At 57.1% G+C, this 27,316-nt stretch overlaps 10 protein-coding genes across 10 annotated transcripts; 4 read left to right on the top strand and 6 right to left on the bottom strand.

Annotated features, from left to right (window-relative positions):
* Positions 1-1,058: 1,058 nt before the first annotated feature.
* Positions 1,059-1,669, bottom strand: F5144DRAFT_561585 (uncharacterized protein). Its single transcript, XM_066788265.1, has one exon. It carries the CDS (start codon positions 1,465-1,467, stop codon positions 1,123-1,125), a length of 345 nt encoding a protein of 114 aa, XP_066646330.1. The 5' UTR covers positions 1,468-1,669; the 3' UTR covers positions 1,059-1,122.
* A 135-nt stretch (positions 1,670-1,804) lies between these two features.
* Positions 1,805-8,043, bottom strand: F5144DRAFT_599451 (uncharacterized protein; the record flags this gene model as incomplete). The annotated part of the gene is made up of 2 exons (XM_066791011.1): positions 1,805-2,038; positions 2,158-8,043. The coding sequence occupies 2 exons, from the start codon at positions 8,041-8,043 to the stop codon at positions 1,805-1,807; spliced, it is 6,120 nt and encodes a 2,039-aa protein (XP_066646329.1).
* Positions 8,044-11,037: 2,994 nt separating this feature from the next.
* F5144DRAFT_590182 (uncharacterized protein) lies at positions 11,038-12,798 on the bottom strand (the record flags this gene model as incomplete). Its single annotated transcript, XM_066790137.1, has 1 exon — positions 11,038-12,798. The coding sequence occupies one exon, from the start codon at positions 12,796-12,798 to the stop codon at positions 11,038-11,040; it is 1,761 nt and encodes a 586-aa protein (XP_066646328.1).
* A 398-nt stretch (positions 12,799-13,196) lies between these two features.
* On the top strand, positions 13,197-14,468 carry F5144DRAFT_482074 (uncharacterized protein; the record flags this gene model as incomplete). Its single annotated transcript, XM_066785318.1, has 4 exons — positions 13,197-13,497; positions 13,631-13,695; positions 13,796-14,343; positions 14,423-14,468. The coding sequence occupies 4 exons, from the start codon at positions 13,197-13,199 to the stop codon at positions 14,466-14,468; spliced, it is 960 nt and encodes a 319-aa protein (XP_066646327.1).
* Positions 14,469-15,296: 828 nt separating this feature from the next.
* On the top strand, positions 15,297-16,873 carry F5144DRAFT_465901 (Ssl1-like-domain-containing protein; the record flags this gene model as incomplete). The annotated part of the gene is made up of 2 exons (XM_066784994.1): positions 15,297-15,898; positions 15,955-16,873. Coding segments are annotated over 2 exons (1,521 nt in total), but the record flags the coding sequence as incomplete, so codon positions are not given.
* Positions 16,874-17,138: 265 nt separating this feature from the next.
* F5144DRAFT_561561 (Glyoxalase/Bleomycin resistance protein/Dihydroxybiphenyl dioxygenase) lies at positions 17,139-18,674 on the bottom strand. Its single transcript, XM_066788264.1, has one exon. The coding sequence runs from the start codon at positions 18,480-18,482 to the stop codon at positions 17,241-17,243; it is 1,242 nt and encodes a 413-aa protein (XP_066646325.1). The 5' UTR covers positions 18,483-18,674; the 3' UTR covers positions 17,139-17,240.
* A 947-nt stretch (positions 18,675-19,621) lies between these two features.
* F5144DRAFT_484520 (uncharacterized protein) lies at positions 19,622-20,419 on the top strand (the record flags this gene model as incomplete). The annotated part of the gene is made up of 1 exon (XM_066785448.1): positions 19,622-20,419. The coding sequence occupies one exon, from the start codon at positions 19,622-19,624 to the stop codon at positions 20,417-20,419; it is 798 nt and encodes a 265-aa protein (XP_066646324.1).
* Positions 20,420-20,565: 146 nt separating this feature from the next.
* F5144DRAFT_599445 (uncharacterized protein) lies at positions 20,566-20,797 on the bottom strand (the record flags this gene model as incomplete). Its single annotated transcript, XM_066791010.1, has 2 exons — positions 20,566-20,593; positions 20,652-20,797. 2 exons carry the CDS (start codon positions 20,795-20,797, stop codon positions 20,566-20,568), a joined length of 174 nt encoding a protein of 57 aa, XP_066646323.1.
* Positions 20,798-21,273: 476 nt separating this feature from the next.
* F5144DRAFT_544905 (60S ribosomal protein eL27) lies at positions 21,274-21,960 on the top strand (the record flags this gene model as incomplete). Its single annotated transcript, XM_066787327.1, has 3 exons — positions 21,274-21,336; positions 21,549-21,885; positions 21,953-21,960. 3 exons carry the CDS (start codon positions 21,274-21,276, stop codon positions 21,958-21,960), a joined length of 408 nt encoding a protein of 135 aa, XP_066646322.1.
* A 1,087-nt stretch (positions 21,961-23,047) lies between these two features.
* F5144DRAFT_110380 (triose-phosphate transporter family-domain-containing protein) lies at positions 23,048-24,682 on the bottom strand. Its single transcript, XM_066782131.1, has 5 exons — positions 24,402-24,682; positions 24,258-24,325; positions 23,971-24,194; positions 23,510-23,917; positions 23,048-23,450 (listed from the first exon to the last, which is right to left on the bottom strand). Exons 1-5 carry the CDS (start codon positions 24,536-24,538, stop codon positions 23,088-23,090), a joined length of 1,200 nt encoding a protein of 399 aa, XP_066646321.1. The 5' UTR covers positions 24,539-24,682; the 3' UTR covers positions 23,048-23,087.
* Between the last annotated feature and the right edge of the window lie 2,634 nt (positions 24,683-27,316).

Here is a 27,316-nt window from a genome sequence, read left to right as displayed (position 1 = left end):
CAATGCAAGCAACCAAGCAGCAAGCATGCCGGTGACGGCGTCCAGCACCTGTTGCCATCCTCCTTGTTTTTGCACACCTACCGTCTGACTCTCTCAGCGTCGAACTAGCCTAACCTGACTTATGTGGCACCTGACCGACCTCCCTTGCCTTACTACTCTTCACGGAAGCAGCCGGGGTTTGAGACGTAGACTTCTCCCATCGTGACATTCCCACTGAACATTAAACACCCCATGCCGGCGGCCGGTTGGAGGTGTTGGCGATCGTCGTTTCCTCTCTACATACGTTTTAGAGATGAGGCGTCGCCCCGTTCCAGTCCCCCCCCCCTCCTTCACCGTGTTTCAAAAAAAAATGAAAAAAACAGCAGAATCGGAAACGAACAAACAGACACGGGCTTGCGTCGTTGACCAGCCCCCCAAGCCACTCTGTTTCTGTCTTCCTTGGGGTGGTACGAAGGACGGCAGAGGAAGCGCCACATTTTCGCGGCCAGCAGTAGTATCTACATGTCTGTGCTGCTAGGGACATTCTTTGCGAAGGGGGGCGCCGCGTTGTGGCTTGATCGCCGATGCCCGTCACTCCCGAGACATGGTGGTTGACGGTGTGAGGTTGGTATGTCGTACAAAAGGGCACGGCGTGTTGGTCCGGAATGATGACGATCTAGGGAGGTGGAATCTCAACCATTACGAAGGCGGGCGGTTTAGGAAGTCGGGAGATAATGAGGGCATACGGTTCGTGGCTTAGCATTGTAGTGGGTAGGGGAGATGAGCAGCATAGAACTAGCATAATCTTGATCGTGCATAAAAAAACATGGAAGCAGCAGGCCGGTTTGATAAACCGCCTGGCAAATAGCTCATGGCGCTAATACAAAGCCCGGAACGTAGCGATACCGTGGAGAGTGGAAAGGAGCGAATATCCAAGCGGGAGATATCACCACCTCACTCCTCAAAGCTTCATGCCGGGCGCTTGCCACCCAGTTAATGCGTAAAAGAATGCATGTCCCTCGGAGACTTGCCGCCAGTACAGTCATGATGAAGCCACAGACAGGACAATAGCACCAGTTTCCACTCATAGGGATGTATTCTCAACCCAGGAGATGTCTATTCCAAACCCACCTCGCCCGCTGTCTATGCCAACCAACAAGTTATGTACGTCCTTTCCCCACGCAACTGGCCTTCAAAAAAAGACCCAACATACAAGCATTCGCATTGGTATTCTGCCCTGCCTTTCCCATATCCGCCCCTCTTCCGCATAAGAAACGAAGTAAGCAAACCATAAAGTCGCAAGAATATTCTACACCGTGAACAACAAACAAGGCCCGCCAAACGAAGAAGAAACGAAGAACAGCATAATACAATCAACGCCTGTAATGCGCAAAAGTAAAGGCTCTCGCAGAAAACCCCTCTTCGCTCCAAGTAAGCCACGCGCCAGGCTAAGTGAAGTGAGAAAATAACCAGCAAATTCCAGCCCATTTCCGCTTCGCTGATACAAGCAAGCAAGCAAGCAAAACAAGCAAGCAGCTTTCCTCCCTCCCTTTCCTTTCCTTCGAGTTATCCTCCCCTCTTTTCTTAATAGACAGACAGGTAGTAAGTATGTACGTTAGTAAGGATGCAAGGCAGGGTCAGTGTCTATGTACTGTGAAGCATTGTATGCTCGCCCCCCTCTCCCCTCCCTTTTTATCCACCACCACCACCACCACCATCACCACCATCATCAAACTATCCCACCCTCTTCAAAGCTTCACTCCCTTCACAACCTCCCTCAGCCCCCTCCCAGCCTCACCACAACACCCACCACAACCCCATCACCTCAAAAAAACTTCGCCAACGCCGTACTCAGATCAATAAAGTCCACCGGCTTCGTAACATAGTCGTTGAACCCAGCCTCGACGCACTTGTCCTGGACATCCGACATGACGTTGGCCGAGAGGGCGATGATGGGCAAGGGGGGCCCCTGGGCACCGAGGCGGCGGCGCTGCGCCTCCCAGGCACGTACCTCGCGGCAGGCCTGGTAGCCGTCTTTGCGCGGCATGTGGAGGTCACACTGTAGGCGGTGTGGTTAGTTTGCGGTTTTTTTTAGGGTTGTTGTTGTGGTGGTGGTGGGTTGGATGAGAATAGGGGGTGAATATGGGGAAGGGGTGATGGGGATGGGGAGGAGCATACCAAGATTAGGGCGTAGTACCCCCAGCCCTTCTCAAAGACCATCTCAGTGCACTCGACGCCGTCGGCGGCCAGCTCAACAGCAACACCAACTCGCTTGAGGTACTTCTGCAGCACCTTCTGGTTGACGGGGTTGTCCTCTACCAGCAGCACCTTGTAGCCCTTGCCGCCCATGCGGCGCTCCATATCGACGTAGTTTTGGCGCTGGTCCTCCACCAGCCGCTGGGCCGTGGACCGGTTGTGGTCGATGCTGAGGTCGCGCTCCTTGGCCGGGTCGAAGATGACGGCGAATCGGGAGGGCTTGACCGGCTTGTAGATGTACGTCACCCGGTTCTCGGACAGGATGTCCTCGTGCTTGGTGCCCGCGACGAGCTTGGAGACGGCTTGGCGCTGGACCGAGTCCGAGAGGATCAGGATGGTGGTGTTGCCCAGCGCGTTGGGCCCCAAGTGCGAAGCCTTGTCCATGAGAGAGATGATTTCTTCCGGCGTGGGGAGGTTGACGACAATGTGTGTGAAGCGAACCGCGTCTTCGGCACTGATGAATTTGTGGGCCTCCTCGACCGAAGCGACGGCCGTGATCTTGTACGGAATGCCCTTGGGCAGTGTCATCTCGATGTGCTTGGTCGTCGCTTCGCGGCTGTGCGTCTGCGGGCAGATGATGAGGATAGAAAACATGGGTGGCGTCGATTGCTCCTTGACCGAGTTCTCAGTGCTAGCAGTGGGCGTGGTGGTCCCCGGACTACCCCTGCGGTTCGGCATTTCCAACTTCATCTGGGAGAGATCCTGTCCGCTGGCCCGGGCTGCCTGGCTGAAGCGCACTAGGCCCGCGTTCACCGATGACATAGACGAGCGGTCCGTTGCCCGGGTGCGGCCGGATGATGCCGAAAGCTCGGAACTGCCGCTGGAGGCCGCTGCTGGGGAAGTAAAACCCGGATCGGTGGTGGTGGTGGATGGGCTGCTAGAAGGCGGCTCGCGGGGTGCACTCGCTGACGGGGCCGGGGCAGGAACAACAGGCGTGTTCTGTATCAACCCCGGTGTCGGGTGAGGAACTGGCCCGGCATCGGGATGATCGTCCTCGGTGGGCAGTCCGAACCTCGCAGTGAAGGTGAAGGTGGAACCCTTGTTAGGGATGGCGGAGCCCTCCATCCTCCCTCCGTGTAGCTCGACGAGCTGTCGGGAGATGACCAACCCCAGGCCGCTCCCGCCATGCTGCCGGGTGCTGCTGCCGTCGATTTGGCTGAACGGCTTGAAGATGAGGTCGGCTTCTTCCTGGCTGAAGCCCCTGCCCGTGTCGATGATGGAAAATTCGAGCATGATCTCGTCCGTCTGCGGCGGCTCTCCCTCGGGGTGGAAGACCCTGCACTTGCTGAACACCTCGCCCCGGCTGGTAAACTTGATGGCATTGCCAATGACGTTAAGCAGCACTTGGCGGATGCGCACTTTGTCTCCCTTGACCCAGGCCGGCACGTCTTCCTCGACCACGTAGTTGAGTTCTAGGCGCTTCGCAATGGCCATGGTCGACACCAGCTCGTTCACGTCTTCGATGAGCGAGCGGGTATGGAACCACTCGTAGTTGAGCTTCATCATGCCGGCATCTACCTTGGAGAGGTCGAGGATGTCGTTGATAATCATGAGCAGGCTGTTGGAGCTGGTCTGGATCGTGTTGGTATAGTCTCGCTGCTCCTCGTTCAACGTCGTGTCCTGTAGGAAGCTAACCATACCCGAGATGCCGATGAGCGGCGTCCGGATCTCGTGCGACATGTTGCTGAGGAAGCGGCTCTTAGAGTCCATCGCCTCCTTCAGCTTGGTCTCGAGGAGTTTGAGGTCGTTGATGTCGGTGGCTGACCCGAAGTACGAGCTCGCGCCGTTGCCGAAGTCGACGTTGTCGATCGCGACGCAGCGGATAAGGTGCCATCGGTACTCACCGCTCTTGGAGCGCAGTCGGATCTCAGTCGTGTACGACAGCCGGCCGCTACTGTCGGTTGACACCTTGATGACCCCCTTCTTGGCGAGTTCGGTGAGATTCGCGGTCGGAAGGTCATAGGGAGACCCGTCGTTGCTGCCACTCCCACTGCTGCTGGAGCTGTTATTCCGCAATAGTGGGTGATCAAAGCCCCGGATGCCGCCATCGGGAACGGACAAATGCTTCCCGGCCTGGCGGGTAGCGGTGTAGTCGGCCGAGAAGGAGCGGCCGTGGTTCTTGAGCCCTGCCCTGGTGTCCTGCTGGGGAACCGATGGTCCGCCCGGAGGAATTCGGCATTTGGCGAGGTCGTCTGGGTGCACATAGTCCATGAAACCAAGTCCGAGAACGCCCTCCGAGGGCGCTTGGCCGGTGTAAGACAGCCACTGCTCGTTCGCAAACGTGATGCCCTCGTCTTCAGTGGCCGTGAAGATCATTTGCGGTATCAAGTTGGCCAGCAGGCGGTGCTTTGCCTCGGAGGCCAGTATCTCTTCCTGCCTCGCCGCCTTGACTTCTGCGATGTGCTGGTCGTGGATATCCATGTATGACCCCAGAAATTGCATAATGACGCCTCGCTTGTCCTTGGATGCGACGGCTCGGGCATAGAACCACCGATACTGGCCGTCAAACCGCCTGATCTGGACCGTCTTGGCGAACTGCTCGCCGGTCCGGACACAATGGCTCCACTCGCGGAGGTATTCTTCCCGCTCGTCGGGATGGATGCTAGCCCAGGGGTCGGCAGCCAGGTCACCCGAGGTCTGCCCGCGATAGGTGAGGAAACGGCTGTTTACCCACACGATTTCGCCCGTCTGCGGCAAGGCCACAAAGACGTGGGCGGGCAAAGAGTCCAGAATGAGGCCCTTCAGTTTGTCCGACGGAGGTGTCATGTCGGTTTGCATGATCGACCCGGATCTGCTGGGCGCCGCCGAATGGGGGATTCCTCGGCCGATCGATGAGCTCGGTGGGAGAGATTGGAACGTTGACGCAAAGTCGGCGCCGTAGGAGTGCAGTTGGGTGTGACGGTGGGGCGTCGAGCTCGGCGTTGCAACCATCTTATGATGACTATCGACCAGAGATCCCGTTGCACTACTCGTCTCGCTAGCGAAAGCCTGTTCCTTCTTCTCGCTCGGCGCTGGCCGTCTCAGCTGAATGGTGGCGGATGGGAGCTCCTCTGGCTCGGGTCGTGAGGATTCGGAGCTCCTTCGGGGCTCGGTCATGGCTGGGCTGACCGTGGCCGGATCGTGCATCTGTACCTTGCCCACCGACAGGCGCAGAGATGACCGTTTCTCCGAGAGCGGTGTCTCTCGCGAGTTCCTTCTCGGCCGCTGCCCAGCGTTCGGTGGGTTCTTAACCATGGAGCTGAAGTAGCTGTCGGCGGTGACAGGCGCAGGACTCGCAGTAGCCCCCCACTTGTTGTCCATGACGAGACTGAGCGACGGCAGGTCCCAGGTGGGTGTCCCACCGGGAGAGCCGGCGACGCTACGTGCCGGGCCGGAATATTCGCTGGGGCTAGTCATGCTGCCGGCGACGGAACCTCGCGAGCCGGCACCCTCGGCGGTGGGCAAGTAGGCGAGCGAAGTTAGCGCGGCCGAGCCGGCCAGCGGGCGCCCGTCGGGACCCAAAGCCCCAAAGCCCGCTGTGTGTGGTCTGCGTTTCTGCAGCCCATTTAGCTCGGTCTCCATATGGCTATAATGGCGGGCAAGGGAAAAGGAGGTGGCAAGATGTGGAGCAAGGTGCTCCAGAGAGTGGCGTAGATTGGAAGGGTAGGGGATGATGGGGCTCAGGATCGACAGGATAGCAATGGGCGCGTGCTTCTCCTTGACGGGGCGTTCGGGGGACAGGTTCGCAGTTGCTGACCCATCTCCGTTTTTCCGCGCCGAGATCTTTTGCTCCATAAGCGAAGGATCGAGCTTGAAGGATGTGTTGGGCCTCGATAACAGCACGTGCGTAAGGGGAATGTGCAGCACCGTCCAGGAGTTGTCGACACCGATAGCCTCTGGGGGGACCATGGCTGAATAATCAGCTGGGGCGGAGGACGGGTTGAACGATTCTTCGTCGACCATAGCCTCAGCGAAGAAGGGATTCTCGGTGGGATCGGCCCTGACGGCGGGAGATGGTGCCGGAGACTGCGACCAGGGAGACGGCGGTGTTTGTTCGTACTCCTCGTATCTCTGGATGGGTGGTTTAGGGACCTCATCCTCGAACCGGGAGGCGATCGTGGATTTCCTCTCCAGCGTCTGGGGCCGCTGGCCACGGCTGGATGCAGGTGACAAAGTGGCGTTACCAAGAATGGACGAGAGCTTCGACATAGAATCTGACCGTGGTTCCCTAATCTTCCGACGGGGCCCCTCGGGCGATTTGGCTCCTACTGCGGCGCGAGGGTCAACAGGCTTCTTACCGGCCGCTTCCTGGTTGTTGAGGTAAGGGTAGGACCTGGTGAGGGCAACCACGCGGCCACGCTCCAGAATACGGACGACGCCGTTGTGGTCGATCAGGGGATCGGCTTCGTAGTCGAGAGCCTGCAGCACATCGAGCAGCTTCCCATGCCCTTCCCTTTCGGCTGTCAAGGGCACTTCCCAGCTTGGGATTTGCTGTTTCTCCTCCTCGAGGGCGTCGTGCTGCTCTAGGGCCTCTCTGTTGAGGCTGGTCAGGTTTTCGCCGTCATCGATGGCATCATGAGCACGGCTGGCGGGCTGGTGGTGAGATTTGCTTCTCGAGAGAAGCTGGGGGCGACGCTGATCAGGGGGCGGCCGGTCGTCTGCTGCGGCCAGTCGGGTTTGTTCATACGATGTGAACGAATGCCGACTCTGCAGGGTGGGACGGGTCGGTGTTTGTTTCGCAGAAAGCATCCCAGTCTGGAGAAAGCGTTCCGAAGATTCGCCCGTGCTGCTCGGGATGAAGCTCGAGCCCCTGGCGAGGTATCCCACACTAAGCTCGTCCTCGCGATGGGCATTGTACGTCGCCTTTTGGCCCCATGGCACGTTCTCAATGTCGGTTGGGTCGGCCGGGATGGCCAGGGTCACCCTTTCCGCCTTGTACACGTCAACCATTATTTGCACCACGGTGTGCCACCACGCATCCAACCCCGGTTCGGCCGAGAGCATCAGGGTCAACTCGTAGAGGTTCGGACTCGGGAATTCACGGTTGTCTGGCATCTCGTGAGAGCAGCCGGGCGGTAGAAAGGTGAGGGCGGAGGCCGGCGTAGAGGGGTTCGACGACGCGAGTGTGTCCTGGCCCTTGAAAACGTCGGATAGCGAGCGGGACATATCCGGCGTGGCCGTGGGCGAGAGCGTGGTGAACGGGCGGTGAACGGCAGAAGACAGGAAGGAGCCCGGAGGCATGCGGGGGAACGGATAGGAGGGCGTGCCTGCTGCTGGGCCAGGCGTAGGCGGGGCTTGCCGTCCTCGAATGGTATGATTAGACCCTGTCGAAGCGGCGGAGGTCGAGGTGGCCGGTGGCTCGGACCCAGACCCGGATCCCGACCCGGATCCGGACGACCGGGGTAACGATGACGGGGAGTTCTCTTCCTGTATCGGGGAGACTCTGTGGGGCCCTGCCATGGGCGGTTGTCCTCCTCTTAGCGGCAATTCCCTCCGTTCCATCTGGCGTGCCAAGTTCTCGCGATACTCGTTCAACTGCCGCTGCGAATCCCTCAGTTCCGGCTCCGGCTCCGCAAGGTTCCCTGTCCTGCTCTGGCCATGGTCGATAGCCGACGACGGCGGCCCCGCTTCCCTTCGCGGGGTTTCGTCACCCCGGGTCGGGTCTTGTTCCTCGGCGTGCGGGGCCGGGCCTCGGAGGCTAGCCGGCTCGGGTTCGAACTGGGGGTCGTCCTTGAAGGATATGGATTTCTTGGTGGGCGGCTGAGGGCCTGGGCCTGTACGGCTCGGTACCTGTGGCCCCTCCGCCCTGCTTAACGGGCCGCCTGACATTTGTTGTTTTGTTGCTGTGGTCACCGGGGTCGTCGAATGCGACGGCGGCACAGCATCATTGAGAGGGGGCCAATTCGAAGGTGGAGGCTGCGCACAGCGCGTATTTACCCCAACCCACTCCTCGGTCTCTATTATGCCTGTCTTTTCCGTGTCGGCGTTCTCGGGCCTGTCCTGATCTGACGATTTCGCCCCGGGCGTAAATGGTTCGCAATCTCCCGTTCGCATGCCTCATCGAGTGTGGTGGTGTTGCCGATGACGTCGGTTTGGGATGGCCACAAAGGCTCGGGCGTGGGACCGGGCAAACATCCAATGCAATGGCCGAGGATGGTACGATATCGGATATCCAGGGGAGGGACGAAAAGATAGGAGTACTAGAAGAGAAACAAAGAGGGTACGGGAATGGAACGGTGCGTCACTGGTACTGTACACGTCAGGGCACAGCCGGGAAGTCGGCACTTGGGGTCGCTCAAGTGTCGGGGTATTATTGAAAACGGTAGGGGGGTTTGGTAGGTTGGTTGAAAAGGATTAAAGGTCGGTATGCTGATCGATGGGGTCGGAGGAAGCGACAGAAAGAGAAAAGTATCGACGTCGTGGGCGCCAAAAGTGAGTTGCCCCTTGTTGTTCCTGTTCTGGGAAGACAGGTGGGTGGGTGGTTAAACGCAAAGGTAGCGCGTGGGTTGCGTGGGTGAGTGGAGGGGCAGGCTTGCCTCTTGCCTCTTTCTTGCCTTAGGTAGGTATGGAGAGGTCTTGCCTCTTGCGTTTGCGTCGTGTGGTTTGTGGTGTGTTGGTGCGTGGTTGTCACGTTGTGTGGTGTAGGCAAGTGGGTGTGGGTTACCTATGTGTGCTACGCGTTTGTCGGCAATGGGTTACATACTGGGCATCGTCCGTGGGGAAAACGCAAGGTAGGGAGGCACCGAGGCAGGGTGGGCTGCGAGAAAGAGGAACTGGGTGGGTTCGGAGGTGAGAGTTGGCAACGCCCCCAGTGACCAAAAACGGGAACTATGACGTTATGCCGCCGCCTGCGCCCGAGTTCAGATGGTGCAAAAATGCTAAAATGCTAAAATAAAAACCCACAATTCACTCAGCCATCCCGCATTGGCGAGCAGTCAGCCGAACATCGAAGAAAAAAGATAGATTACATTTGGGAGTTACAGAGTCCCAAGGCATGGGGATCCCGAATCTTGAACCCGATTCTGAACCCACAGCTCAGTCACTGTTTCCCGTTTCTCTTAGTTAAAATGCAGCATGCGCAAGTGGAGGCGGCTTCACTATCACACACCGTCTAGCTCAAGCGCTGCGACCTTTGTGGAGTCGCTGCGAGGAATGATGAATGAGAAACTGCTGTGGGATGGATCAGTGGGTGGGAGGGAGGTGGGAGAAGGAAGGGGGAACTGCAGCGATGCATGCAGGTCTAAATCTCTGTGTGTACCAAGTACCTATGTATGTACTCCGTCGTACCACCATCAAACAAATTCCAAATCTTCATCTGTGACCTGTGCTGGTTAGTGGTTGTCTCCTTGATTTATCTGGAATGTCCCGTCCCCTGGCAGGGAATTCTCATATGATCTGGCTTCGGGATGGAGAACCGCATTGTGCACATTCAGGGACCAGCAAGGGTCCTCCTCTTGTTTAGAACTGGCAGGGGTGCGCGGGGCCGGGCCAGTGGCCTGACTTGGGATTCTCCTGCCTCAATGTTCGCCCAGGAAAATCCCTACCGGCTGCCCAGCCATGAAATTAAACGTCTGCCCACCCACAACTTGTGGCCGGGACAGACGACGAAAGCAGTACCGAAGCGGGAAATAGCGTTCAGCTTCGGGGGTGCCGTTTGAGTCCGAGTCCGGGTTTTTTAAGGTTAGCAGTTAACTCTAGGGGTGACCGAATTCCAGTCATTCCTGTTTGCCCCTGCAAGCGGTAGGCGGTGGCGCGACGCCTGTTCTTGATGCGCCTCGTGCAAATGTCTCGGTTGTCGGGAACCCGGGACGACCTACGATGGAGGTAGGCTCGGTCGGTACGAATAGGCGGGAGCTGCTCTAAGGGATTGACCGGGTCACACCACCTCTCATCAGGAAGCGGGTGGATGCCCCCCCACGGAAACGAGAGAGACACGCGATGCAGCTTCCCAGTCAAACCAGCAAACGTGCCACCGAGACATCGTCATTCTCGAAAAATGCATTTGGCGGTCAAGCAAATTCTTTCGACACGCAGCTCGCGTTGAAATCCCAGACGAGCGGCCCCGAGTGGGGTACGCCTGTTGCAGATTGGAGGTTGTCGATCTCTTAAAAAATGACGTCACAGGTTGCGAGCAAAACCGATGAGGCGGCTGACACCCTTTGCGGGTCGCCATGCAGAGAAGCCAGGTTGATGGTTGGCTGGCTTCTCCCCGACTGCGGCACACAGTGTCTGCAACCGATGTGCAGTCGAACCCACTCGAACCACCAACTGTCAAGACGGAATTGTCCGTGTACGAAGCACACTTTTAGAGTTCTCGGAATACCTATTTCGTACGAAGTACATCCAATACTCAGCTGCAAGTATGTCCCAGGTGCTGTTGCTGAGGTACCCGAATGGATGCCAGTTTTCCAGCCTGGTTTCTCTACCCCTTTAAGTTGGTTGCTCCGGCAATTTAGTGCACCTCTGCACTGGGAGGGGCGATTCAGGGGGTAAGGTAAGGGGAAGGCGTGGGTTTTGGGGGAGGGTTAGGGCTGGGAAGGGAGTAGGTCGTGTTTGATATCCGACGACGGCTTACTTCTATTCTTTGACGTTTGTGATACTTGGTCGGTCGTTGCATCCAATGGGTCAGAGGATCCTCCGGAAAAGGCCTTGGAAATGAAATCCATCTCGCCTTCCTCCAGAGAGTCATCATTGAAGCACACCTTCGCATCTGCCCTTGATTTTAGAAAGGTAGAAATTCATTAATGACCTAGAGAAAAGTTCATCTTACCTTACATTATCTTACATTGCGGTGATGAATACAAGGCACCCTCAGTAGATCCCTCACTCATCCCCTCCAGCCTTCACAACATCTTCCCACGAGAGATATTTATGCGCGGGTGTAACCGCCCCCAGCACATGCTCCTCCATGCTCATCAAAATCGGAATACCGCCCTCCAGCCGGGAAGCAGAAAAGCGCACGTAGCCCTGCTGAACGTCCGCAAACTGCATCGGCCCGTCCCAGCCCATATCCTTCATCTCCTGCGGCGAGATGCTGATGACTTTGGTCAGCCACTGGCCCTTGAACACGAGGAGCCGCGGTTTGCCGGGCTCGGGGAACGCGGCGCTGAAGAAGAGGGCTAGGGGGAGGTTGGTGGGTTGGAGGCTTTTATTCAGGGCGGCGCAGGCGCGGGTGAGGGAGTCAAGGTCTATAGCCTGCTGGGAGGCCGAGGCCTCCGCGCCCTGGTAGGCTAGCGGGCCCTGGTCTGCCTCGATGAGGGAGGCAGACTGGAAGGTGAGGTCGCTGGTGAGTTGGGAGACGTGCCAGATTTTGTACGTGTCCTTCAGCAGGGCGCCGGCGCGCGAGTGCCGGAGGATGTGGGGGATCTTGAGGTTCTTTGGGGAGGACTCGGTCGCCGCCCCTGTCTTTAGGGCGTGGTAGATGCATGTCACCACGTCCAGTGCGACCTTGCCGACGAAACACTGCACCACGACGGCCAAGTCGGTGGACTGTTTCGTCCTGTCGTCCTCGGTGAGGGACTGGCGGATGAAGGACCGCACATGCTTGAAGACCTCCTCGAGACGGGGTTGGGACCCGGCGTAGAGCGTGGAACACTGCGCCCAGGCCTGTGCGTATATGGACTCGACGATACCGATGAGGCGTTTCTCGGTGCCGGACGTGAGGCGAGGGTCCTGGGGCTCTTGGCCGTTGCCAATATGAGTGTCAAACTGGCTCAGGACTCTCATGATGGCTCGTTCGGCCCACCAGAAGAATTCGTCGTTCTTCATCGAGCAGAGGCTGTCGAACCTCTTCTGGATGTCCCTCTGGAAGTCAGCGGCCGCTTGAGCTCCCGCTGTGCCGGGCCGGTTCGACCGCTTGTGTTGGTCGAGGAACCTGGCCAGGAAGCCCTCCCGGACTTCGACGTCGCTCAGTAGTGCGATGAACGAGTCTGCATATTCGACCGGCTTTCCCGCCGTGATCTGGTTGTAATAGCGCAGCATCGCCCGCTTGCGCCGCGTGCCTTCGTCCAGGTTGCAGACGGCACGCGCGAGAACCGCCCTGCAGGGATGTTGCAGCCTCTTGAGGGAGACCAGATGGCACAAGAGCGTGAAATCGTTCCCTGAGTCGATTCTTAGCCAGCGGACATCGCGGGAAATTTCTGGGTCTGTCGGTTGCAGTACTCTGTCCAGAAAGCTCTTCAGCTGCGGAAGGGGGTGCAGCGAGTGCTCGGCTACTTGGGTGAGAGGACCGCGCCGCCGTCTGTCCTCCCCGTCGGAATCCTCGCCATTGTCGTCATCGCCGCCGCCGGGATTCTGATCGCCTCGCTGAGGTTGGTCCTGGCCATTTGTGTTACTGTTTTGGGACTGAGACTGAGACTGGGTGCTGGGATCCGGCCGCGGAGCAGCGTTTCTGGTTCGGTTGGGTTTTCCTCCGTGGCCAGCGTAGTCGAGAATCCTTAGCTCGTTGCTAGTATCGGGAAGGCGAATGAAATGTGCATAATCATGGTGCATGTGCCCCGGCCTCTGGACGGAGAGCTGGTTGAGTCTGTTGGCTAAATCCGCTAGCTCATCCTGCACTAAGACGCGAGTGGGGTTAATCTCCATGGTCGAAGGCCCGAAGCTGTTGGTCACTTTGGTGTTGTGGTGCGAATTACAAAGGGATACAGGGGAGGGGAGAGGACGAGTATGGAAAATGCGAGCCTTGTCTCCCTATATGTCGAGCCTCGCCCCAATGGATCTGTGAGAGTGGCGGCGCCGGCGCGTAAAAGCTGAGATATTTCAGCTAGCTAGGTAAGTAATAAGTAGTCCAATGGCATCGAGCGCGGCCCTGAACCTGACCCTATCAAGGATCGCCAAGCTCGCATCAGCGCTTAAAGGTGCAAGTAAACGGTTGCCTGGCCCCCAAAGCCTAGTGCCTGGACACCTCCAGAGTCCTCTTCACTACCTGGTATTCTTGTTCAATTACGTTCTCGGGGCTGCTGTTACGCTCTGCACCGGTAACGATGGATAGCCCGGTCGACTTTTCTGCACTGGCTGAGACGGATGATGAGCCAGATTGGTTAGACGTAGCCGCTAATGCACCGGCAGGAAACCAAGGGAACCAAGGGAATCAGGAACCAGGCTCTAGCAATGCTGTCCCCTCGCTGCTCCCGCCGATGACGACTGCAGCGCCGGCTGCAACAAAGTCAATACCCAATCCGGCACCAACGACAGCTGATTTGATTCAAGAAAAACCGTGGAAGTATGTGGGCTACCAGGCTTACTCTGACCTACTCGCTTCCGAGCCCGACTTTTTTGTCGCCCGTCGGTTCCGGAGCCTCAACGTACGGGTGGCCCTACGCATGCAAGATGAAATCTCGAGGCTGGAAGAGAGGCTCGCCCAGATCGAAGAGGAGAGTCGCCAGCCGGGCAAGGAGGTAGATAATGGTACGTTTAGGAAAGATGTCATCTCCGAGAGAGTTGAACTTCTGGACAAGATCTCGACGTCCCTGTATCGATACAGTAAGTGCAGCAGCCCCCGTTGATTTAGGTGAAGGTAGTGCGGCACCAGGGTCACTCACCTCAGCCCTCGGCGTGCCCAGACAAATTCATCATTCAACAGACCACCCTGTTGAAGTATCCCGCGGCGCCTTCCTGGGACATCGCCAGCCTCAAGAACTGGCATTTGAGCCACGCCAACGAGGCGATTCACCGGGAGGAAAAGACCTACTTGGAGTACCCGGATGACCTCATCCCCGTAGGCCCGCGAGACAAGACGCCGCTACGTCGGGGGATGGACAAGTTTCTGTTCTTGCGCACGCTCCCCTTCTGGCGGGATGACCGGAGCAAGACGCTGTCGTCCGGCGGCCGGCGCAGGATCGGGGATGTGGAAGATGGCACTGGCAGTAGTAGCAAAGAGGCCGACCTGCCGCCGGACGCCTTGCACCCAACCATGAGTTTCTACAACGACAAGGTCATGGACCATTTCGTGTCCATAGTAACCATTTCCATCGGCATTGTGATGCTGGTGGTGCCCATCTGGGTGCTCCAGGCCCTGGGAAACGCCTCTCACAAGCTGGGCGTCATCACGGCCTTTGTCCTCGCCTGTCTGCTCTTGACGAGCTTCGCCATGACGTCGCGGCCTCTCGACGCACTGGGGGCGACGGCCGCGTGAGTCTTCTTCGGTCCCTCTGCTGCATCCTGCCGTCAGTGATAGCTGTTAACTAACTGTGTCTCAAACGCCGCCCAGGTACGCCGCGGTTCTGATGGTGTTCCTGCAAGAAGGAGCCGATTAACTGGCCGCACTATTGTGGTTGGAGTTACTAGACGAGTTCGCGGGCGGCTGGGCTCCTCGCCGGTTGCTCCTTTAGAGAGGGAAAGGTGGGCGGCGATGGTGCAATCCGCTGTTGATGCTGTCCATGAGATTAATACGATTGCCAGCCACGCAATGTCACGGTCGACGGACACTCTCCGATGCCCTTCCTCGTCGACCTTTTTGCGTATTCAAAAAAGAGGCTCTGGCCATTAAGACTCGTGAATCTTTCCTCTGGCATCCGTGACTAGCAAATGCCGTTGAATCGAGAACCGCTTTAGGTGACCGCCGAATTTGGCAAGGCCGTACGAGCACGCGGGTCCGATGCAGCGCCATACCCGATTGCCTAGGTAGGAAGGACGTCATTCCCAGAGGGTGCGATAGCGTGTTCTGCATTACAACCATAATCCGACTCCACGACTTGTCAACGAGGAACTAAAAAGATGAACCAAAATCGTTTTGAGCCAAGCAAAAATCGACTGAGCAACAAGAGCCAATCACAGTTAAAGGGAGGGGCTTTTTGCACCTAACACCTGATTGGTGCTCCCCTCAAAGCCAACCCCACCAGGCTGCGAGGCTGCCGCTGAAGCTTCGAGTCCCTTGTTCTCGATGGCAGCCTTGCCAACGCTTCTCTAACGCTTTTGCCACCTCGATAAACCATTACGACACTCGCCTGTTGCAGCCCAACACGGGACATTCGAACGGGCTAATGCGATGGAATAACGATTCCCTGATTTTAGGTACCCGATTATATAAAGCACGAACTTGGATTGAACCCGGCGCATCGAATTACCCCAGGCCGCCGACGAGAATGGCCGACTCGGACGGTGAATACGTCGGAGACCTCTCAGATGACGAACTCGGCGATCCTCGCGTGGCCTCCGCTGCGGACGGCAGCTCCTACGGTACTCGATCCAAGGTCGGCCGCGGTAATGGAAAGGGAGGCGATGGCCGTAAGGGGGGGCGTTCCAAGGCGGCTTGGGAAGATATCAAGCGGTCGTGGGAGCATGTGGTCGAGACAGAGGATGGGAGCATCACAGTCGGGGCGCTCCTCGAAGCCGAGAAGCGGCGCCGGCTCATGCGCGACACGACTCCGTTTCAGCGTGGCATCATCCGACATGTTATGCTTGTGCTCGATATGAGCTTCGCCATGGCCGAAAAGGACCTGCTGCCGAACCGGTACCTGTTGACGCTCAATTATGCCGTCGACTTTGTGCGGGAGTATTTCGAGCAAAATCCTATTAGCCAACTGGGCATTGTGGGCATGCGTGATGGCATCGCCGTTAGGATTAGCGACATGGGCGGGAACCCTGCGGAGCACATCGAGAAGCTGCGGATATGGGCTGAGCAACAGGAGCCGCAGGGCAATCCAAGTTTGCAAAACGCCCTGGAGATGTGCCGAGGCGCATTATTGTTTGTAACACCTACTCAACCGAAATTTCATCATCAATCTAACAAAATCCCACTAGCCATACCCCCTCTCACGGCACGCGCGAAGTCCTCATAATATACGGGGCGCTGTTGTCCAGCGACCCCGGCGATATCCATGACACCATTACCAACCTCCTCGCCGACCGCATCCGCGTGTCCATCGTGGGCCTCGCCGCGCAGGTAGCTATCTGCGAACAACTCTGCAGCCGCACCAACGGCGGCGACCCCTCCAACTACGCCGTCGCCCTACACGAACAACACTTCCGCGAGCTCTTCCTCGCCGCCACTACACCGCCAGTCACCCACCCCTCCACTACCACTACCACTACCACCAACAAAACCGACCCCCAACAACAAAAACAACAACCCCCGCAACCCACCCCCAACAACCAAGCCTCCCTCCTAATGATGGGCTTCCCCTCGCGGGCCCTCGCCTCCAAAGACCACGTCAGCCTCTGCGCCTGCCACAACCGGCCGACGCGCGAGGGGTACGCGTGCACGCGCTGCCGCACCAAGGTGTGCCGCCTGCCGGCCGAGTGCCCCGTGTGCGCCCTGACCCTCGTGCTCAGCACCCACCTGGCCCGCTCCTACCACCACCTGTTCCCCCTGCGCGGCTGGGCCGCCGTCTCGTGGGCTGATGCTCGCGCCCGCGCGTCCAGTGCCTGCTTTGCGTGCTTGGCTGCGTTCCCGGTGGTGCCGGCGGGGGCGTCGTCGTCGTCGTCGTCGTCGTCGGGGCAGGCCCAGACGCAGGCGCAGGCGAATGGGAATGGCAGGGATAGGGATAGGGATAAGGATAAGGGGAGGGATGGGGCCGAGGCGAAAGCCGCCGCCGGGGTTAGCGAGAGCGGGCGGTACGCGTGCACCGTGTGCAACAACCACTTCTGCATCGACTGCGACGTGTTTGCCCACGAGGTCATACATAACTGCCCGGGGTGCCAGAGCGACACGCGCGGAGCGGAGGGACTACAGGCGGTGGATGGTGGGGAAGTGGTGAATGGAAATGGCCAGGCCGTAGGGAATGGCGCAAGTGAAGCTATGGTTCTAGATGGGTAGGCGCAGCGGTGTGTTTGTTGTAGGTGGTCAAGAAATCTTGACTTTACCGGTCTTTTTCGGATCGAATCGGAGTATTTAAACTTCCTAAAGGGCGTTGGATGGCAATCATGGGAACATAGCCGGTATCATCTCACGGAAGGGGACAGGAAAACACCAGAATATTTCCCGAATGGGAGAGAGAAGGGCATCGCCAATTGAATGGATGCTAGCTATAAAAACAAAAACGGTATCATAACTCGTCGCTTAAACAAAGATACTCATCAAAAAAAATCTACAAGTTCCCGCGCTCGGCCTGCTCGCGCTCAATGGCCTCGAACAAACTCTTGAAGTTGCCCGCGCCGAAACCGTCAAACTCATTACGTTGGATAATCTCGATGAAGACGGTCGGCCGGTCCATCAGCGGCTTGGTGAACAGCTGCAGCAGGTAGCCCTGCTCGTCGTAGTCGATCAGGATATTCAGACGCTCGACGGTATCAAGGTCCTCCTTGAGCTCCCAGTTGCGCTTCTCCGTCTTAAGGCGGGCGCGGATGGTGTCGTAGTAGCTCTTGGGGACGTCGATGAACTGGACACCGCGGGCGCGCAGGGCGGCGACGGCGGCGAGGATGTCCGAGGTGAGCAGCGCGATGTGCTGCACGCCCGGCCCGCTGTTGAAGATGACGTACTCCTCGATCTGCGACTTCTTCTTGCCCGGCGCGGGCTCGTTGATGGGCATCTTGACCACGTTGTTGGGGCTGGCCATGACGATGCTGCTGAGCGCCGAGAACTCGGTGCAGATTTGGCTGTCGTCCACCGACCAGAACCGGTGGAACGAGAGGCACTGTTCGTAGAACGCGCAGGCCGACACCATTTCGTTCCAGTCCTGGTTGCCGACGCAGTGGTCGATGCGCGCGAGGGGCACGTCCGGGAGTGCCGCTAGCGCGGGGGGGACCGTCGCCGTGGACACAGCGCGGAAGCCCGGGAGGAAGGCGCCGTGGAAGTTTTGGCGCGCGATCAGTGTGTGTGTGGTGTCGCCGTAGGTGCGGATCACGGCGGTGCGAACGTGGCCGTGCTCCTTGTTGCCCGTGGTTGTGGGCGGCTGGACGGCGTCGGCGCCCTCGGCCACGGCCTTGTGGTAGACGCCGTCGACGCTGTCCACCTCGAAGGCAACGTCCTTGACGGCGTCGCCATGCCGCTCCATATGCTCGTACATCTCCTCGAGGAGACGCTTGTCCTCGGGTGAGATGTCTTCATCCTCGGGCAGGTACTTGGCCGAGCGGATCGGCGATGTAAAGACGAAGCGCACATGGTTGTTGGCAACCACGTATGAGGCGAAATACCGGCTGCCTGTCTCGAGACCGCGGTAGGCGACAGTCTTGAATCCGAAGTAGATCGTATAGAAGCCGGCGGCTTGCTTAGCGTTGCCCACCCACCAGGTGATGTGGTCGTAGCCGTTGAAGTTGGGGGCGGGGCTCTGGACTTCGTAGGTCGAGGCCCCAGGGGAAGATTCGTTGTCCGAGATGGCAGACGGTGACATGCTCACTCAGCAGGTTTATGGGGTGTGATGTATGGGGAAGATGGTGGTTGGAAGGGACACTAGGTAAAAGGTAAACCGATGTTGATTAGGAGATTGGTAAGTTGTTGGGATTGCACGAGGTGTGTATTAAGAATCACGATTCAGTGCTGGGTTGGTACCTTATGTAGGTAGGACGACGGGAAGTGGTAGGGAAGGGTGACTTATATGGAACTGAGCGTCCAAGTGAAGCACTCGGCTTAACAGCCACTGCCCCCTGTTCCGTTAACCCAAGATTCTAAGTAGGTACACAGTAATCCGCGCTGACCAAACCAACATGCTGCACCATGCGCCCCGAAACCCAGTTTGTACTGTGTAGGCATCGATACCCTGCGGCAAGGGCATTGCACAGGCCAAAGCATGCGCCTCTTTCGGGCCAGTCAAGCCAGTCTCAGCTAGTTTCCATCGAAGAGAGGGGCCTAGGGGTGTCTCGGGTCTTGCGGCATGTCTCAATACCCAGTCGCTGACCGGGTTTTGCCCACTGTGCATCGGCTTTCAGCAATTGGGTAGTGGCTTCCTTCAGATGACCGGAATCCCCCAGACCTTCCGCATTTGCGTGGACAATGACGATACATGCACAGTAAAGCCGAGTTGAGGAAGCGGTGATGTTTGGTTGCCGTTGGTTGGTGGAGATGCGGAATGGCACCGTGGTCGGGTGGATCAACTGCCAAAGCCGCACAATGCCGTCAATTACCGAGAGCCGCACCCACGCCGCGCCCCGTGCGGTCAAGAGAGCTCGAGTACCCGGGCGGCGACGGTCAGCAACGGCGAAAGAGCCAATCGCTCCGTCATACTGAGCGCGGATTGAGGCACGAGACCGCTTTCCCGGGTTTAGCTGCTGTGCGCCGTTAGTGAAATAAGCAGGCTTCGATTGGCAAATGTTGCTACCGTACCCCGTTCTTGCAACTCGATACTTGCAACTCCATACTGCCGCCATTGCCAACACCACTGCTTGAGCCAAAGACCGGGATTGTTGCCCTTTATTTAACTTTTGAGCCAGTTCGTTTCTTCACGGCCACGGCCTTCGATCCGTCTGTTAATCGACACGATACAAAAGTAACATATCGTCGAATCACGGAACCCACATTCGGCAGCCCATCACGATGGCGCACGTTGAGCTGAGCCGGCGAGACATCAATGTTCTCGAGAAGATCAAGGACCCAGAATTCGACCCGTCGCTCTTAGTCCAGGTCGATCCCACCCTTCCCAAGGACCCCCACATTTCGGACCCCGATGATTACCAAAAGGTAGCCCAGCAAGAACGCGATATCATCATGTCCATCCAGAGGCTCGAGATGCAGCAGGCGCAGAAGCGGTCCAGTGGGGCAACAGGTGCCGACATTGCGGGGGGGTATCGCGACTGCGTCTCCAAGCTCGGCCAGCTTATCCAGCATCATCCGCGGTATGCTAGCGCCCGCAACAACAGGGCACAAGCCTTAAGGCGGTTGTACGGAGATTCGGTGCTTGTTGCGGGTGCGCCCGCAAATTCGCCGGCACTGCTTCAGGGTGTTGACGACACCGAGCGGCTAGAGGCGGGCAAGACGATGTTGTGCGACCTCGACCATGCCATCTCCCTTCTCACGCCGAAAGTCGCATATTCCAGACTATCCCCCCAGGCTGCGAGGGCATTATCCAACGCCCATACCCAGCGCGCCGCCGTCTATCTCATGACCTCTAAACTTCTCGATTCTATGTCGGCTTCGGTAGACGCCGAGAGGCCAGAGGCAGGCTGGTCGAAGTTGGATTTCGAGGAGCACGCGTCGCGGGATTTCGCCATGGGCGGCAGATACGGCAATGAGATTGCGAAAGGGTTGGCTGTAAGCACGAACCCAACGGCGAAGCTTTGCGGGCAGATGGTGCGGGAGGCCATGAAGAGGGAGTACGGGCCAGGTTTGGCATGATGCTTGATTGTATCGGTATAGATGAATGGGGTGAGGTATGGATGTTCAAGATATTGGGGCGGCGTTCGGTTTGTCATGGGGTTCTCTCGTTGGAACGGTTTGCCGGGTTTGCCGGGTTTGGGTCGGCAGCGTGCGGAATAGACATATTATGAGCTCTTGAAGAAACCGAGGCGACTGTACGGACCCTTCTTAGCGGAACACTTCAAGGCGTGATTGCGGAAAGGTAACCTACCGACGGGCCGTCTCAATTGTCTCCCGGGTCGTTTTGCCCTTGTCCTTCTCCTCACGGTTGATCCTCAGCGCAGCAGCCGAGACGCCGATGAACACGGCGAAAATCGGATCCGCGATGCGAGAAATGATGTATACTGGGGGTGCCATTGTTGGAAGTCAACGCGCCTACTAGAAAACTCAACTAAAATTTGAGAATGGTAGAAACAGCTGGAGGTAATTATCATGCGCAGTTTAGAAAGTTTTGCGATTGAACCCAACCATGTCGTGATGCGGGATGCGCTTGGAGTCGAGCGTTGAGGAAGCCGAGTGGAGCTCTGCGCCTGGGGTTGCTTGGCCCATGCACGCTGCGATTGAGCGCACGGTCCAAATATTAGTCATCAGAGTCAGCCAATCCGCATCGTTTGCCCACTCGAATTTTGGCAGCCCACAAACTGGAAATTATTTCGGGGAACGACCTCCAAGAACGGTTCAGCCCTCACTCTCTGTGCCCGCAGTCGACTTCAGGAAAGGCCCGAGGAAACAACAGGTATGTCGCGATCCCAGCCCGCGCCCGATTGCGAAAAGGGGATTTTGCTTTGGTCTTTCTGGCTTGCTGACTCCGCCATTACAACAGAACCGACAAAATGAAGTTCCTTAAGACGTCGAGGGTCTGCCTCGTTACCCGGGGTCGCTATGCCGGCAAGAAGGTACGCCATCCTCAACGAACCTGCGTTTCTTTAGTTGGCAACATCGAGTATCTGGGATGAAAGTGGCATGGAAAGCGGGACGCACTGGGGCGAGAAGAGCAATGTTGAAAGAGGCGGACAATGGGAAGGTCTCGCGGGGAGCACGGGTGGAAGAGGATACGCGCAGGACTTGGAACCCCAGAACGAAATGCTGACTCTTCCTGCTTTTTCAGGTTGTGATCATCCAGCCCGTCGACAGCGGTAACAAGTCGCACCCCTACGGCCACGCCCTGGTTGCGGGCATCGAGCGGTACCCGAGCAAGATCACGCGCCGCATGTCCAAGACGAGGCAAGAGAAGCGCTCCAAGGTCAAGCCCTTCATCAAGGTCATCAACTACAACCACCTGATGCCCACCCGCTACACCCTCGAGCTTGAGGGCCTCAAGGCCGTCCTCAACGCCGAGACCTTCAAGGAGGTCAGCCAGCGCGAGGAGGCGAAGAAGACCGTCAAGAAGGTGCTCGAGGAGCGCTACACGAGCGGCAAGAACCGGTGGTTTTTCACTCCTCTGCGTATGTCTTCCCTACCACGGCACACTATCCATTGAGCAAGAGAGACGTTGTACTGACAGTAACGCAGGCTTTTGATCGGTTTTTCCTCACAATTGGCTGGGCGGGGCGAACGGGTTATTCGGGCTGTACACAGCATTCATCACGGAATAAAATCTGAGGCTCACTAGCTGAATTTTACGGCATTTTGACGATACACTCGTCTGGCGTTCACGTCGTTCCTCCTAGATATCTAGCCTGCGTGCCGCCGGTTCGGTATGGAAGCCGGGTTTGGGGCGAGGCAGGCAGGGGGACGGAGCGGGCGGGAGCGTGGCACTCAGTAACCGATGATGTCCTGGCCTAATGGGAAATCCAAGAGTAGGACGAGCAACGCAGTCTTTGGCAACGTGTTCAACTGCTCCGTTTGTGATACCTACCTCTGAGGAATGTGACTTACCTTGCGTGTTGTATTCGTAACACATGACCATCCCCGCATCTCGCAATCAGCTACTTGTCCTTGTTTAGCCCTTGCAAAGCAGGCCACCCCCTTCCCAATATCGACCAAGTCAAGTGGCTCGATGTACAAAGAAACAAGAAAAACAAAACTCTCAACAAGTTCTGATTTCACCCGACCCATAAGACATAAACGCGAAAGAGTTTGTGGATGATGTTATATCTACAATTCTATTGTCCTCTAAGGCTCGCCTAGAAAGCCACGTAGAAAAGCAAACTCTCCCCAAAAATCCATGCTCGCAAAAGCAGACTCCGTGTTCGTGATGCCGCCGCCTCCACGCCTGCTCGCTCCTCCCGTCCTCGTTTCTATAATGCCGACAGCCCGTTCGTTCCCTTTCTCGGCTAGCCGTTCTTGAACAAAAAGTGCGAAAACCAAGGGGGGGTAAAATGAAAGATAACCAGACCAAAGATGGTCGTGGTGGAAGAAAACGCAAATAGTAGTGCATTATGTACTCGCCGAGTATCCCACCGCCGGCGCCGCCATATTTCGTGTCATCAGTTAGTTCCCGTCCTCCTACCCATCCATGCACCCATACTCCACTTCCTGATCCCAAGGGCTCGGGGCGAAAGAGAACTTTCGTCCTTTCCCATTTGCGCATTAAATCGTGGTACGGTGGAAAAAGGGGGAATTAAATGAATATGCCAAAGCGGAATTCCCCAGAGCCACGCCTTGTCTCCCTTCTTCCTTCGCCCCTCACTTCCTCGCACACAGCTTACAGCTTCGACAGGCCCATCTTGTTCTTAGCCTCATCCAGGTAGCCTGTGGGGTCGTACGACGGGGCAAGCCCACCGAGGACGACAAAGACGGTCATGAGGACGAGGGAAGTGATGGCAATGCGGCGAAGCACGGGGCGGCGGTTGCCGAAATCGGCCCACTGCCGGCCGGCCTCACCCGCATAGCCCTTGATCGCCTCGTAGCCGAGCTTGTAGTACACCATGCCGCCGAGCGCGATGCTGTAGCCGAAGAACTGGAGGCCGGTAACCTGGGTACCCCAAATCATCATCGAGGCGAGAACGAGGAGGATGTCCTTGAGCACACCGCAGAGGGTGAGGACGAGGGACGAGGTCTTGCCGATCTGTTGCAAGGAGGTTAGAAAAAGCCCTCACTGCACTCCTGGGGAAATAGAATGCTTACCAGGAACACGACGGAGACGTTCAGCAGGAAAGCGCACATGCCGTTCAGGAAGAAGGTGAAGAGGCCGACATTGTAGATCTCGGCCATGCTGACCTTGGGCATCTCCCAGAACAGGGCAACCACGAAGTTCATGGCAGCGCAGACCGGGGCAAAGTAGTAGAGCGAGACCAGGGGATCCATCTTAAACTCCGCCGAGCTGAGGAGTCGCTGGACCATGGTGAGACGGAGCGCCTCAAAGATGATACCGGCAATCTGGTAGATGAAACCGATCCACACGAACTTGACCTCTCCGATCGAGGCGATGACGACACCAACGACGATGGTAGAGACGTTCAGGAAGACCTTGAGGTTCGGCTGGGAGACGCCGAGCGCCCAGCTAGACATGAGGACAGCAACGGGGGTGGTGGCCTGTCTCGAATTAGTCCCGAGTCCTTTTGCCCTACCACGGTAGAAGCACTCACCTTGAGCATTTGGATGAAGGCAACGCTGAGGTAGAGATAGGTGAGGTTGCCGCAGATCAAGCTCAAGCTGAAGAAGAAGCCGATCGGGACGATGGCGCGGAGGTAGACGCGGCCCGTCATCTTGACCGTCTTCCGGCCATCGAGCAGCGTCGTGTACCGCGCGAGAAGCTGTGTCATGATGGTCGCAAAGGCCAAATGGAACGTGGTCAGGAGGACCGGGTAGGCTGCCAAGTCTCAGCATTTTACTTCTTTCGGTTTCCCGTCTTCCCATTCTGTCATGTTCTTACCAAAGCCGAGCGTTGAGAGGATCCATTTGTTGAAGAGGATGACGGACGAACTGAGGGAGATCCAGACGCTGCAAATAAAGCATCAGCCATTTGTTGGGTCGTGGGGCACTGCCGTCGGGGATCTCGGGCGGTTGTGGTACTCACGTCACGTATAGTGCGGGATGGAGGGATGCCTTTTGGGGTTGCGATTTCTCAACCTCGGGGTTGACGGTGGGCAGAACGGGCTCGCTCTGCTCCCGGGGCTGGTCGCCCGAAGCGCGCGTCTTGTCTTCAACTCCCATTTCGAAAGTTGGGGGCGGTGACGTTCCGAGTGTTCGTGAACGGCCGTCTGTTTGATGAATTCAATTACAATTGCTGAAGCCAGCAGCGGTGTCGAACGATTTAAGGTGTACGAGGCAGGTCTCGGAAAGAGGATAAGCAGAACCGAACCGAGGAGTGTTGGGGGCGCACGCGGCGACGTGTGACGAGATAAAACGAATGGATGGTCAAGCCAGCAGCGACAGACCGGGAGGTAGGTATTTGTCGAAGAAATTCGGCGATGGCGATGAGAGATGAAGATGGAGCGTGGGGATGTCCACCATTAATTGGGTCGTTGGCTTGCGGGCTGTGTCGCGGGCTGCTTCTGGAACGGCGGCCTGCTTGGACTTGACTTTTTTCAGGGGCGCGTTTGTTGCAGGGAACACTCTGGGAACGGAAGCCAGGCCGGCCTTGGTTCATGAGTGGGGCGCGGGCGGCGATGTTGCGTGCTCTCCCCACCACCAATCAAATATGGATCTGGGAGATTGGTGCTGGGGACAGCCCAGATTGGCGGCAGCTTTCCACAAAGCCCGGACCACAACCCTCAGCAACGGTGCCAGCCACGCCAGTGCTTTCAACGAGCAGGGACCCAGGAGCCAAGGCGACTCGCCAAAATTTCGTCAACAGCCGTCAATTGGCACAATGCAGAGATAAACCCGGGTCTTCATCACGCCGAAGAGGGTATCGATGCGCTCTGTGATTTACACTGCAACCGAAGACAAAGTTCCATGGCTTACCAAAACAGGCAACTCGGCTTTTAACTAAGACATTCCTCATATTGGCTTTCGTGGGGATCAGTTCGCTTGACAAGGGCAGGCAAGGGCGGGCATGATAACATCAACCGTGGGTTTGAAAGATCAGCAAGCCCGGTGCTACGGTGTCGACTACCGATAGATCCCAGGTCTATCGCGGTGGACAAGGTGACAAGTGAAATGCGAACCGATATCTGCAAAACAAGATTGGGGTGAGATTGCGCTGGGGGTCTGTTGTGCATCAAATCAGCAGCCTCCCGCCGCCCACATGTTGTGGCTGTGGAACCTCCAACGCAGCCTTCGCTGGTTCACTTTGCACACAACGATGCGCTCATGCGGCCCCTTGCAAACCCTCGTATGTCCCGAGAGGTTTATTAAAATGAGAGAACGCCTCCCTGTTTGTACATATGTATGTACCTAGCCCAGACGGGACTGTCCCTTGAACGCTGCCAGCGGGACACTTCGGCTAGGTACAGTCGAGGCGTTAACAACGCTATTCTTCAGTCTGTTTGTGATCTACACCGCATCCCCGCCTTCGACAACGCATTTCGGACTGGCGGGAGCAGACGGGAAAAGAATGGCCGGGCGCATCTTGATTCGTGCAAGATGGTAGTTCTGGCGGAAGCGCATGGCGATCGCTCATATCCGTTGTAACAGAGCCAATGATGAGATCCCCATGCTGGCTGGGAACCACCGAGGACACAGCGATCGCAAACCCAAGAGTTTTTCCACCGCTTGGTGAACTCGATATTGTCAGTTAGGTAGTTTATGAAGCACACCAAACTGACAGACATCCATGGACATCCATGTCTAGAAGCTGTTTGAGTGCTTCCGTAAGTTGTGGATTTTCCCAAGCCAGGTCTTCCTTGGGTGCCTCTGCTCTCTCGTCTTGCAAACTGTGACTGTAACCGACACAGCCACAAAAACCAGCGCGGGCCTTTGAGAGCCCGGGTACCTGAATCGCTGTGACAGTATCCGCCCGAGCCGCCTTGTTTGTTCATTCATTCGCACTTGACCCTTGATGACGCCCCGAGGTATCATCAGGATGGGGGGAAAGAGTATGGAAAATACGGAATACCATATTTATGTCAACCTTTAGACTCGGATATGGGTATGTCTTATTTCAAGTTGACAGACAATCTTGCCCGCAAAGAAACGAGGAGCGAATTGCAAGTCTGGGTGTACGTTCTGCGGACCGGGCCACATCCATTGATCCCACGAGGAGACCCTGGGATGGGCCGAAACGAGAGGGAACACAAAAAAAAGTTACTCCAACGTCATCTTCCTCCTGGGCAGTCCCAACCATCGCATGGTTATTCCACATGTCGTATACAGACAGCCACACAACGGTTGACTGGTTACGCCCGTTGGTGTAACCTGTGCTTGTCGAGGGTTGTGGAACATGTCTGAATCAGTGGGGTAACTCGAAGGTACTCAGGCTGTACTTCGTACGTCACTTCGTCCTCAGGAAATGTCCATTCCAAAGGAATGCTAATTATCGCGCTGGACGAAAAACCTCGGTCGATCTTGCTCCAGCAAGTACCCTTTTATTTACACCTTGAGGCTGATCGCTCGAGTCGTTGGCGGCTATGTTCTGGTGATCGCCCAAAGGGCTCGGTGTGCCGCCCTGGCGATCGAGGTGGTGAAACAAGACGCAGTCAAGCAATGTGGAGTTGATTCGCGGCTCGCACCAACTCGAAACAAGGCTCACTTGCCACGTCCCCTGCAACCCCGGTCTCAGTGGTGCGGCACGTCAATCGCTGTCATATCGAGACCGGACTTTTTCGCTGAACTCGCTCAGTTGGTGGTGGGATGCATCCCCCTTCCCTTGTTACCGGCATTGCAAACATTAAGCTATTGCCCGTTTGAGAATCGGATGCCCCGATTCGCGGCCCAGAGAGCGAGCTGCTCGAACTCTTGCGGATTGCAACTGTGACCGGTAATTAAACTAAATGTTGTGGTGGCTGTACACTACCAAACTTGGGCGTTGAACACAGAATCACGGAAGAT

This window comes from Chaetomium tenue (assembly GCF_020726465.1).
Source record: "Chaetomium tenue strain MPI-SDFR-AT-0079 chromosome Unknown F5144scaffold_2, whole genome shotgun sequence".
In the NCBI taxonomy this organism is placed as follows: domain Eukaryota; kingdom Fungi; phylum Ascomycota; class Sordariomycetes; order Sordariales; family Chaetomiaceae; genus Chaetomium; species Chaetomium tenue.
This window is presented reverse-complemented; position numbering and strand designations above follow the sequence as displayed.

Excerpts from the sequence above, each read along its gene's own strand:
- F5144DRAFT_110380 (XM_066782131.1), bottom strand. The coding sequence starts at position 24,538 with ATGGGAGTTGAAGACAAGACGCGCGCTTCGGGCGACCAGCCCCGGGAG. Across the intron at positions 24,326-24,401 it reads CATCCCGCACTATACGTGAC|CGTCTGGATCTCCCTCAGTT; the intron begins GTGAGTACCACA and ends CTTTATTTGCAG. Across the intron at positions 23,918-23,970 it reads CCTTCATCCAAATGCTCAAG|GCCACCACCCCCGTTGCTGT; the intron begins GTGAGTGCTTCT and ends AATTCGAGACAG.
- F5144DRAFT_561561 (XM_066788264.1), bottom strand. The coding sequence starts at position 18,482 with ATGTCACCGTCTGCCATCTCGGACAACGAATCTTCCCCTGGGGCCTCG.
- F5144DRAFT_561585 (XM_066788265.1), bottom strand. The coding sequence starts at position 1,467 with ATGGGCTGGAATTTGCTGGTTATTTTCTCACTTCACTTAGCCTGGCGC.